Source organism: Salvelinus namaycush, chromosome 26 (assembly GCF_016432855.1).
Source record: "Salvelinus namaycush isolate Seneca chromosome 26, SaNama_1.0, whole genome shotgun sequence".
Classification (NCBI taxonomy): Eukaryota; Metazoa; Chordata; class Actinopteri; order Salmoniformes; family Salmonidae; genus Salvelinus; species Salvelinus namaycush.
Genome location: NC_052332.1, coordinates 4,034,683 through 4,046,751, shown reverse-complemented (window position 1 = coordinate 4,046,751; position 12,069 = coordinate 4,034,683). Strand labels below are relative to the sequence as shown.

The 12,069-nt window shown below is 44.4% G+C and overlaps 1 protein-coding gene across 1 annotated transcript in view; it reads left to right on the top strand.

Annotated features, from left to right (window-relative positions):
- Window positions 1-12,069, top strand: part of LOC120021788 (GTPase-activating Rap/Ran-GAP domain-like protein 3) — a 55,962-nt gene that overhangs the window by 37,528 nt on the left and 6,365 nt on the right. The window contains exons 18-26 of the mRNA XM_038965639.1: window positions 662-778; window positions 1,450-1,607; window positions 2,090-2,248; window positions 2,463-2,529; window positions 3,236-3,343; window positions 3,984-4,102; window positions 7,250-7,385; window positions 8,794-8,853; window positions 11,153-11,389. Of these exons, the coding sequence (XP_038821567.1) occupies window positions 662-778; window positions 1,450-1,607; window positions 2,090-2,248; window positions 2,463-2,529; window positions 3,236-3,343; window positions 3,984-4,102; window positions 7,250-7,385; window positions 8,794-8,853; window positions 11,153-11,389 (1,161 nt within the window). The remainder of the gene's footprint in view (window positions 1-661; window positions 779-1,449; window positions 1,608-2,089; window positions 2,249-2,462; window positions 2,530-3,235; window positions 3,344-3,983; window positions 4,103-7,249; window positions 7,386-8,793; window positions 8,854-11,152; window positions 11,390-12,069) is intronic.

Here is a 12,069-nt window from a genome sequence, read left to right as displayed (position 1 = left end):
TGCTTTTTAGTAAGTTTTGTGACAGTATCAAAAATACATTTTCAATTTGTTTTTATTCTCCTCAATCAGATTGGAAAAGTAGGATGATTGAGCAGCAGTGAGAGCTCTTTGATATTGCACGGTACTGTCTTTCCAAGCTAGTTGGACTTCCGTTCCAATTTCTGAAAGCTTACTTCAGGGCTCGGGTATTTTCTGTGTACCAGGGAGCAATTTTTTTGTGTCAAATGTGTTTTGTTTTTAGAGGTGCGACTGCAAGGATAGGTTCAGATCCTTGGTTAGGTGGTTAACTGATTTTTGTATTCCAACGTCCTTGGGTAGGTGGAAGGAGTCTGGAAGGTTGTCCAAGAATTTATAGCGCAGCTTTTGATAAACCTTGGTTAGGGTCTGAGCAGATTATTTGTGGCGATTGCAAACGTAATAATATGGTGGTCCGATAGTCCAGGATTATGAGAAAAAAAACATTTAGATCCCCAATATTTCTTCCATGGGACAAAACAAGTTCCAGGGTATGATTGTGGCAATGCGTGGGTCCCGAGACATGTTGGACAAAACCCACTAAGTCGATGTAGAGTAGGTCTGTGGACTACTGTGGAATACTACTATAGAATCACAGAATTTGTGTTGTTTATAAATTGGTTTTTGAAGATGTGTTGTTTTCCAGGGAAGGATGCTCGTCTCTATGTGTTCAGACTGAGCATGCTCAAGAGAGGCCTGGAGGAGAGGCAGCTGGTTCGCACCAAGTGTGACAGCCGAGAAAACAAACTGGAGAAGACCAAAGGTACACACACAAGCAGGCATACGCACGCATACACATATTTGTTTTACTATCCTTGTGGGGACCAAACAAATGATTCCCATTCAAAATCCTAACCTTAACCCCTAACCCTAACTCCTAAACATAACCCCTAATCCGAATTGAAACCCTAAACTTAACACCTAAGACTAAAATAGCCTTTTTCCTTGTTTTAAAACTAAAAACGCACACACTCAGCGCACGGTCCTGTTCCCAGGCAGTGTGCCAGTTCAGTGAGGTGTAGTAGAGTAGAGCGTCCGGCCACAGCCACAGCACTGATCTGTGGAACAGTCCCTGAGGAGAGGACAACACCCCCCCTACTACACACTGTATGGCCTCTACAATACAACCACAGTACGTGGGTGTGTTTGGGGTGTGGGTTTTGGAGGGGGAGGAAGGGTGAGCATGAGTGTGTGTGTCTCAGAAAAGAGATTAGAGGAATAGAACCTGCTGCATTTCGATATGTAAGGACCAGACCAGATCCAATATGCCACTCAGGTAGGGGAAGCACTTCTTAGACAATGAATGAGAAAGAGACAGAGAGGGAAACTCTCTCTCTATCTCACCCCTATCCCCCCTTCTGTCTCCCCATCACCCTTCTGTCTCCCCATCACCCTCCCCCTCTCTCCTTCCCTCCCCTACTGCCCCTACCCCAGGGTGTCACCTGTACTCTATCAACACCCACCACGGGTCAGAGTTGAGGATCGTGGCAGCCATCAGAAACAAGCTCCTCCTCATCACCAGGAAACAGCCCCGCCCCGATGGCATGGGCACCGCAACCGACTCGCCCGTGGACCAGTTCCAGTACATACGGGTGGGGTCATTTTTACACACAAGCGGACACACACAACACACGGTTTACACAGAAACACAGACTACACTTTCCACTATCGTGCACAGTAGTTCTTTACCATAACCATTTTGAATGACTGGATGAGTTCAACGTAACAATCAGTATTTTAGAGTAAACTTTCATCGTGGACCAGCGAGAGTATGTCACCACAGCTAAACCTAATAAGGAATGGGGCTAGTGGATGAGGAGAGGCGCATAGCCAAAACTACATGCACGTTGACTGTGTGAGACCTGTGGGAGCCCCATGTGGGAGCCCCATCCTCCTGATAAGTCCCCCTCCGTTACAATTTAGTCATTTAGCAGACACTCTTATCCGGAGTGCCTTGCTCAAGGGCACATCAACACATTTTTCACCTAGTCAGCTCAGGGAGTCAAACTAGCAACCTTTTGGTTAGTGGCGCAACACTCTTAACCGCTAGGCTACCTGCCGCCCTGTCCTCTAGGAAATCTGTCTGTGTGAAACTCCGGTGGTGATGGCTTTGGTGGATGGTCCTACAGGGGAGAACGACAACATGATCTGTGTGGCCTACAAACACCAGTTTGACCTGATCAACGAGAGCACCGGGGACGCATACAGGCTGCACCACGTAGACGCCAACCGAGTGAGACCTCCAACCATTTACCTTCCATTTATCTTCAGTGTACCTGGTTGGTTAACTGAGAACAGAGCTCAACAATGGAAGAGTTACAGTTTAGGGGGAGACGAGTTGAAGACGGGCCAGTGAATGATAATTGAATAGAATAAATGAATGTACTTTCTTCATAATTGAATCAAGTAAATTCAATACTGTGTTCTTCTCTGCCGTGTGCACACAGGTCAACTTTGTGGCAGCCATCGATGTGTACGAGGATGGGGAGGCTGGTATTTTGTTGTGTTACAATTGTGAGTCTCTATTTATCCCTTATTTTACATCAAAGTATAAATATTTATCTGGGGTGTTTCTACATTCTAATTTACAGTAATATTATAATATACACTGACTATACAAAACATTAAGAACACTCTTCATCACATAGACTGACCTGGTGAATCCTGGTGGAAGCTAGGATCCATTATCGATGAAAATTGTTAAATACACTTCAATCAATGTAGATGAAGGGGAGGAGACAGGTTAAAGAAGGATTTTTAAGCCTTGAGACTTGGATTGTGTATGTGGGCCATTCAAAGGGTGAATGGACAAGACACAATATTTAAGTGCCTTTGAACAGGGTATGGTGGTAGGTGCCAGGCGCACCGGTTTGGGTCAAGAACAGCAATGCCGCTGGGGTTTTCACGCTCAACAGTTTCCCATGTGTATCAAGAATGGTCCTCTCTTGATATGGTGCAACTCAATATTAGGAAGGTGTTCCTAATGTTTGGTATACTCAGTGTCTATTGTCCATTGTCGTCAACCCGCAAATATCTGTTCGTATAAGATTACTTTACAAATACGTAAGATGCGTCCCAAATGACCCAAATTATAGTATCCTATGGGCTCTGGTCAAAAGTAGTGCACTGTAAAGTGAATAGGGTGCCATTTGGGACATAGACATGGTTTAACGACTGAAATTAGATGTCTTAGCTCTGTCTCTCTCGCTCTGCTGTACAGATATCTGTTCCTATAAGAAGGTGTGTCCGTTCAACGGCTCCACCCCCATGATCCAGTCCAACGCGTCTGACTTCCACTTCAGCTGGAACCAGATGCCCAATGCCATCGGTGAGTGGTACTGGTAACCATAGCAACCAGCAGTCCCACCCCTCCCCGCTCCCGCGGTCAGCCCAGCCTCCGGCCCTGGCCTAAGCCCCGTCGCCATGGTAACATGCAGCGGGTGGCTACTGAGGCTAGGTCGTCGAGTGCATTTGTCCGTGTCTGTGCTTCTGTGTGTTTGTTCCTGATGACTGATGAAAGCAGAGAATGGCCGACTAAAGAGACATTACTTTTTGATTTAAATAAATATGACATGAACTACAGTTTCTCTTCTCCATGTTTGTGTGTGTATGTTTGTACTGTGATGCTGCTTTGACAAACCAATTGTCCCCTTGGGATGAATTAAGAAACTATCATTACCTATTGTCTATTATCTATCACATATCCCAACCATTTATATCAACTTCATTTAGCCAGGTGTCTTTCTTCTGAATGTTGATGCTGTGCTTTTAACTTACTTAATTGTCATGAACTCTGTGTTACTTTTGGTTGTCCGTTCTGCCTGTGCAGAGCATATTATGAATGTCAATGCAGATTGGTTGTCCTGTCCATTGTAAAACCATAGCAGGAAGTTATTGTTGTTTTTGTTGTTGTGTTGCAGTTTGTTCATCCTTTATCAACCAAATAACAGGAAGTTGCTGTGTTACAGTGTGTGCGTTCCCCTACATCCTGGCTTTTACCACTGACTCCATTGAGATCCGGCTGGTTGTCAACGGTAACCTGGTCTATACAGCTGTGGTGCCAGAGCTGCAGCTGACTGCCTCGAGGGTGAGTCTGATTGACAGGTGGATGTGTCCAATCATGGTAATGATTGTAATGAAAATGTGTGCACAATTGTGTATATTTTTTCATGTACACTCAGTGGCTAGTTTATTAGGTAGAACCATCTAGTACCGGGTCAGACACCCTTTTGCTTCCAGAACTGCCTGAATTATTTGGGGCATGGATTCTACAAGTCGGAAACGTTCCACAGGAATGTTGGTCAATGCTGACTCGATGGCATCACGCAGTTGCTGCAGATTGGACGGCAGTACCCCAGCCTGTACACTCTTTGAAAAAAAGGTGCTAAGTAAAACCATACAGAGTTCTTTGGTTTGCCCCATGGAGGAACCCTTTTTGGTGCTGTGTAGAACACTTTGCAGAGGGTTCTATCTAGAACTCTCTATGTAGGGTTCTTCAAAGTCCCTAATGTATATTGTTCTACCTAGAATCCTCTATGAAGGGTTTTACCTAGAATCCTCTATGAAGGGTTCTACCTAGAATCCTCTATGAAGGGTTTTACCGAGAATCCTCTATGAAGGGTTTTACCGAGAATCCTCTATGAAGGGTTTTACCGAGAATCCTCTATGAAGGGTTCTACCGAGAATCCTCTATGAAGGGTTCTACCTAGAACCCTCTATGAAGGGTTTTACCTAGAACCATCTATGAAGGGTTCTACCTAGAATCCTCTATGAAGGGTTTTACCTAGAACCCTCTATGAATGGTTCTACCTAGAACCCTCTATGAATGGTTCTACCTAGAACCATCTATGAAGGGTTCTACCTAGAACCCTCTGAAGGGTTTTACCTAGAACCCTCTATGAAGGGTTTTACCTAGAACCCTCTATGAAGGGTTATACCAATAATTATTTTATCATCGACAGGTAGGACCCACCGTTAGCCTTATTAGCCTTTACAAATGTATTATTTATGACAATACATTGCACTGTATGTATTGTCATAAATATGTATTCAGACCCCTTCCCTTTTTCCACATTTTGTTACATTATTATTATTCTAAAATTGATCAAATAAATGTTTTTCCTCATCAATCTACAATCAATAACCTATAATGTATTACAAATAAAAAACAGATACCTTATTTACATAAGTATTCAGACCCTTTGCTATGAGACTCGAAATTTAGCTCAGGTTTATCCTGTTTCTATTGATCGTCCTTGAAATGATTCTACAACTTGATTGGAGGCCACTTTTGGTAAATTCTATTGATTTGGTCATGATTTGGAAAGGCACACATCTGTCTATATAAGGTCTCACAGTTGACAGTGCATGTCAGAGGAAAAACCAAGCCATGAAGTTGAAGGAATTGTCCGTAGAGCAATTCCAAGATTCTTTGGTCTGATGAAACCAAGATTGAACTCTTTGGCCTGAATGCCAAGCATCACATCTGGAGGAAACCTGGCACCGTCCCTACGGTGAAGCATGGTGGTGGCAGCATTGTGCTGTGGGGATGTTTTTCTGCGGCAAGGACTGGGAGACTAGTCAGGGTTGAGGGAAAGATGAACGGAGCTATCCTTGATGAAAACCTGCTCCAAGAGCGCTCAGGACCTTAGACTGGGACGAAGGTTCACCTTCCAACAGGACATCGACCCTAAGTACAGCCAAGACAACGCAGGAGTGGCTTCGGGACAAGTCTCTGAATGTCCTTGAGTGGCCCAGCCAGAGTCCGAACTGGAACCCGATCGAACATCTCTGGAGAGACCTGAAAATAGCTGTGCAGCAACGCTCCCCATCCAACCTGACAGAGCTCGACAGGATCTGCAGAGAAGAATGGGAGAAGCTCCCCAAATACAGGTGTGCCAAGCTGATAGTGTCATACCCAAGAAGACTCGAGACTGTAATCGCTGCCATAGGTGTTTCAACAAAGAATTGAGTAAATGGTCTTAATACTTATGTAAATGTGATATTTCAGGTTTTTATTATATATAATACATTCTAAACCTATTTTTGCTCCGTCATTATGGGGTATTGTTTGTAGATGAATGAGGATATAAAAAAAAGTTGTAATCCATTTCAGAATAAGGCTGTAACGTAACATAATGTGGAAAAAGTCAAGGGTTCTGAATACTTTTAGGAACCTTTCTTTCTAAGAGTGTACAGTTAACACCATGCAGGTTGGGTCCATGCTGCTTATGCCAAAACTCTGCCATCAGCATGATGCAACAAGAACCGGGATTCATTGGACCAGGTGATGTTTTTCCACTCAATTGTCCAGTGTTGGTGATCCCATGCGCAATGGAGCCGCTTCTTCTTGTTTTTAGCTGATAGGAGTGGAACGGAATGGTCATCTGCAGCAATAGCCCATCCGTGACATGGATCAACAAGTTGTGCGTTCCGAGATGCCATTCTGCACACCACTGTTGTACTGTGCCGTTATTTGTCTGTTTGTGGCCCTCCTGTTAGCTTGCACAATTCTTTCCATTCTCTTTCAACTAGCTTTTTTCGCTTACAGGACTGCCGCTGACTGGATGTTTTTTTTGTTTGTCGCGCCATTCTCGATAAACCCCAGACACGGTCATACTTAAAGCCCAGGAAGGCAGAGTTTTCTGAGATACTGAATCCGGCCTGCCTGGCACCGACGATCACATCACCCTCAAAGTTGTTATCAACCAAACGAACAGTAACTGGATGCCTGTCATCCTGCTTTATATAGCAAGCCACTGCCACGTGACTCATTTTCTGTAGGAGCGATCGATTTTCGTGAACGGGGTGGTGTACCTAATAAACGGTCAGGTCACCCCTTAAAAAAATATATAAAAAAATAAATAAAAAATAAACGGTCAGGTGAGTGTATATGCCTGTGTGCGCATCCGGTCATGAGCAAATTTGTTTTGCGAGCAGGGACAATAAACTGTACAAAAACAATCAAACACACACAACTCTTACACAGCAGAGGGATACACAGTACACAGACTCGAGTGTACCGTTTAGCAATATGAAATACAACATCGTTGTGTTAGCAGGTGTTGGTTAGGGAAATAATGCCATCACCTGTCATACTTTATCTCCCTCTCATTCTTCTCAATCTCTATTTCTCTCTGTCTACCTCTATTCATCTTTCCCCATATCCACTTTTTCTGCCCCTCTCCATTTCATTCAATCCCTCCATCTTCCCCCCCATCCCCTGCTCACGCAGTCGGACATCTACTTTGTGTCGTCCGCTCCGGTCAACTCGGCTTCCAACTGCAGCTCCCGGGACACCAGTTCCCAGAGTTCGCCACAGACGCCCACAGGCTACGAAATGCCCGTGTTCCCCTCACCGCTCGGAGACGGTAAGCCTCACATAGCAACCAAACACGATATAGAATGACACAAAGTACAATTGGAAATGCACACTTTGTTGACTAAGAGTCTTTGCTATTTATTTGTTATTGTTTGGTGGGGGGGCGTAGTATGATTTATAACACAAGCAACCTTATATAAAAAAAAAACTTGCCTGGCCCAAAGAACTAAATCAACCCACACACTGTGAAACCCTTGCAAGGGTAAATTATTTACACCATTTTTTGTTTGTTTCTATGCCGTTGAGAAGTTTAATTGAGGCTGTAGTTGTGAAAATGTTCCTCCAAAGCTTGAGGCAGAATGCCACCTCTGAATCTTCGTTGGAACATTCCCAGTGGAGTGTGATATCTTTCACATACACATACTGTATGAACACACACACACACACAGTAGGAGAGAACAGCAGTCAATGTGCATGAACCTGTGATCCCACCCACCCAGCCACCAGCAGTCACCTAGTCTCTGTGACTCCAACTAAAACTCACAAGATGAAGACAGGGTTTCCCCTCAAGGACAGAGGGATCTCAATATCACCTTCTCTTTTTTGCTCGCTCGCTCTCCTCTCTCTCTTTCTCTCTCCCTTCCTCCCGTCTTTCCACTCCTTCTACACTACCCATCCCCCTCCTAGACCCCCATCCACCCTTCCACTCTCTTTCCAATGAAGGTACTCCTCCCTCAATCCTTCTAAATGTATATTGCTGTCGTCTGCAATGGAACATATTTATGATGCACTGTGTGTCCAGGAGGGACAGTTTTTAATGATACACAAGGATGTCATTTACTGTGATTACAGAGAGGGGGAGAGAGACAGAGAGGTGACGACAGCTTTGCGTTTATTACAGAATGTATTTTATCTCTAAGGACGAGACGTGCAGTAATCATCAGACATAGACGCTAAATCTAATGACCACTGAGGTTCATAGACTCATAAGTGGGGTGGAAACACACAGTCCTTCAAATGGGTACGAACACAGGCACGCGCACACACACACACATTTACGTTAGTCCGAGTATGTCATTTCGGGTCACCTCAGGGAACTGCAGTAGCTAGTATGCATGCACACCCTCACACAAACATGCACACTCATACTACAGAGTGCTGATGTATTATTTTGGGCAGAGAGTTTGACATTGGACCTGTACTGGGCTTTAGGGTGAAGGGTCACATTTGGGGGAGGGGTGGGGTAAGATAGATGATACCATTTTTTTTCTGGTCCATCCTCTCTTTTTATTGGTCAACTCTAGTCTTGGAATACTGCTACAACCAATCACATCCCTGTGACAGTGATTGTTTCAGCTCTGGAGGTGGTGCGACTACTAAATGTGTGTGTTCTGTCATACCGGTGTTTGAGTGTGTGTGTGTGTGTTACATAACCTTCTTCTTCATCCCTGGTTCAGATTCTATACGGATCCCGTACGGTACCAAGCTTTCCCTGTACATGTCTAAGGATGCCGAAGGTACTTCAAGCAGTCTTCCACTACTCCTCGGGTTTGTCCCAAATGGCACCTTTTTCCCTTATAGAGTGCACTTTTTTTTCTCCCAAAGCCTTGTGGGCCTTCGTCAAAAGTGGCGCACGATAAAGGGAAAAGGGTGCCATTTGGGATACGTCCCTCCCTCTTCAGTTGTTCTTCATCCCTCCCTCTTCATCTAGCTACACATGCTGCCCTACTAACATGCACGGGGGAAAAACACAACTTTTCCTTTTTTTTTCTTTTTTTTTTTTTACATATGAAGCGGCACGTTTGATTGACCCTCGGTTGAATGTCAAGTGAACGTTATTTGTCTTCCCCATCCCCCTCGCTCTCTGTCACTCTGAGGAGAGCGATTGTGAGAATGAGTGAGTCAGTTTAAAAGAACAACATTTCATGGAGATGAAGAGAGTATGAGAGGGATGCAGGTTGGGAAAGGTAATGCGTGTGAGAGAGGTGAGAATGAGAGAGGGAGACTGAAGAGAGAGAGGGGGGAATGAAAGAGAGAGAGAGAGAGAGGAGAAGATACGTCTGCCGCAGCATGATTTACAGATTGCACTGTCGCCATGGAAACTTTTGTCAAAGCCCCCTCTCCCATCCAGAGTGGTGGGCCAAATAGAGGTGCCACAAAATCTGGGGGGGTGGGGGGAGTGGAGGGAAGATGGGGGCGCTGACAAAAATACCAAAAATACCGCCTATGCCTGCCGTTTCTGCTCTATGGGGACAGGTGCTTTTTAATTGGTGGAGAATTTACTCAGTTTGAGATCACATTTGTTGACATCAGGTAAAACGTGAATACAGGATGCTGAGACTGTGTTGATTGGACTGTCAAACTACATCTGGTAGTATTCGACCAATCCTGAACCATGTTAAATCATGGAATCATATCCCATTCTGATCGGACGGTTACAAGCATAACAATCCAAATATTCAATACTCTTTTGGTCATTACTATTGTCAGTACAACATTTGATTGAAATCTGATCTTAGTTTTTTTGATTTTAAGGTTATTTACCCTGGAGCAGAAACAAATGTGGGATATATAGATCCATGTGATTATGGTCGCTTGCTTGTTTTGATATAATTATTTAATATCTATTTAGTTTGTTATTTACATTTCCGTGTGTCTGGTATTGTTCCTGGAGAGAAGTGCCAGTAAAGCGGTGACAGTGAGTCGGTGAACCTGTAATAATAATATAAGTGACCCCGTCTCCCAGAATGCTGCTTTCTTCACTTCTGACCCTGTGACATTTCAGAACGGCAGTCTGTTTGGTGCAGTGCAGCCTCCCATTGATTCAGACAGTCACATAGCTGCCTGTGTGTGCTAGTATTGCCACCCTGTCCTGCTCAAGGGGAACGCTGCATTAGAATATGACCCTTCACTTCCACCTGGTGGTTACATTAGTCATTGCAAAACAATACAGCTGGGTCGTGTTCATTAGGGCTAAACGTAACAAAACATGTTGCAACGGAAATCAAATAACTATAGTTCTTGTTGGCCAAATCCAAGCTGTCCCTCCTGGATTCAGTCCGTAAATTTGGTGCCTAATGAACCCATCCCTGTTGTGTCTCTGACTGGATTACAGCAGACTAGAGAGGCGGAATGCAGTGCTGTTATCAAGATGTTAAGCATTCAATTAATTTGACTTAAACAGTTTAATATATAGCCGTAAATGGCTGTAATTTAGTGGTCATATTAAATTACAAGAGTGTTGTGCATTCAATTAATTTGACGTCAACGGTTTAATTATTTATTCCAAATTATGAATAAATAATATATAACTGTAAATGGCTGTAATTTAGTGGTCATATTATATTACAAGAGTGTTGATATGATGAAATCATAATGAGATCACACACTGTGCCACTGAGTACAGTGTTATTAATCAGTTTAGATACAGGAGGCTTAATTTTAACATGACATGATCATGTTTTTCATGTTCATGTATTCTTCCAATGTGTGTGTGTGTGTGCATGTGCGTGGTAAACTAACCAAACTAAGCATGTCTCCCTTTCTTCATTGCCTGAAGTTGCCTGGTGTTTAAATTGTGTCTCTCTCTTACTGCAATACCTCACTCTGTATTTCTCCATCCATCCTCACCCTCCCTGCGCCTCTCGCTTCTTGTCTCCCCCTCTCTTCTGTTCCTCTTATTTGATCACTGCCACCCGTTCTTCCTCGACCCTTCTCTCTATCGCCCCTGTCTTGCTCTCGCTCTCTCCCCCATCCTTTTCTCGTTCTCCATTTCATGACACCTCTCCCCCCCCCCATCTCGTACCCATCTCCCAGGTGAGGCACAGTGTAAGCATATTTTCAAGATCCCCCTGAGTAACCTGGTGGGCCGCAGCATCGAGAGGCCCCTCAAGTCGCCACTGGTCAACAAGGTGGTGACGGGCTTGACAGCACAGGTCCCTAGCATGTGTGTGGCCCCCGCGGGGCCCCTCATGCAGGGGGCTTCACACACCCTGTCACTGTCCCGCATGGAGATCAAAGAGATTGCCAGCCGCACCCGCAAAGAGCTGCTAGGTGAGTGAGACACCAAGACTGGAATGTACATACACACCCCTGACTACACACACCTGACAGGGCGTTCAGAACGTTTAGTGGACTGAATAATATGAGTCTTTCCCATCAGTGTTCATGGTCATTTAGCTATTTGATCAACTTTTTTATCTAATACACCTACAGGTGACAATGAGATATACAGTTTACACTGAGTGTACAAAACATTAAGGACACCTTCCTAATATTGAGTTTCACCCCCCCCCCTCCCCATTTGCCCACAGAACAGCCTCAATTAGTCAGCGCATGGACTCTACAAGGTGCTGGAAGCATTCCACAGGGATGCTGGCCCATGTTGACTCCAATGCTTCCCACAGTTGTGTCAAGTTGGCTGTATGTCTTTTAGGTGGTGGAACATTCTTAATACACACGGGAAACTGTCGAGCGGTGCACCTGCTACCATACCCTGCTCAAATATTCTGTCTTGCCCCAGTCACCCTCTGAATTGCACACATACACAATCCATGTCTCAATTGTCTCAAGGCTTTAAATTCCTTCTTTAACCTGTCTCCTCCCCTTCATCTACAGTGATTGAAGTGGATTTAACAGGTGACATCAATAAGGAATCAAATCAAAGTTTATTTGTCACGTGCACCGAATTCAACAGGTATACAACCTTACAGTGAAATGCTTACTTACAGGCC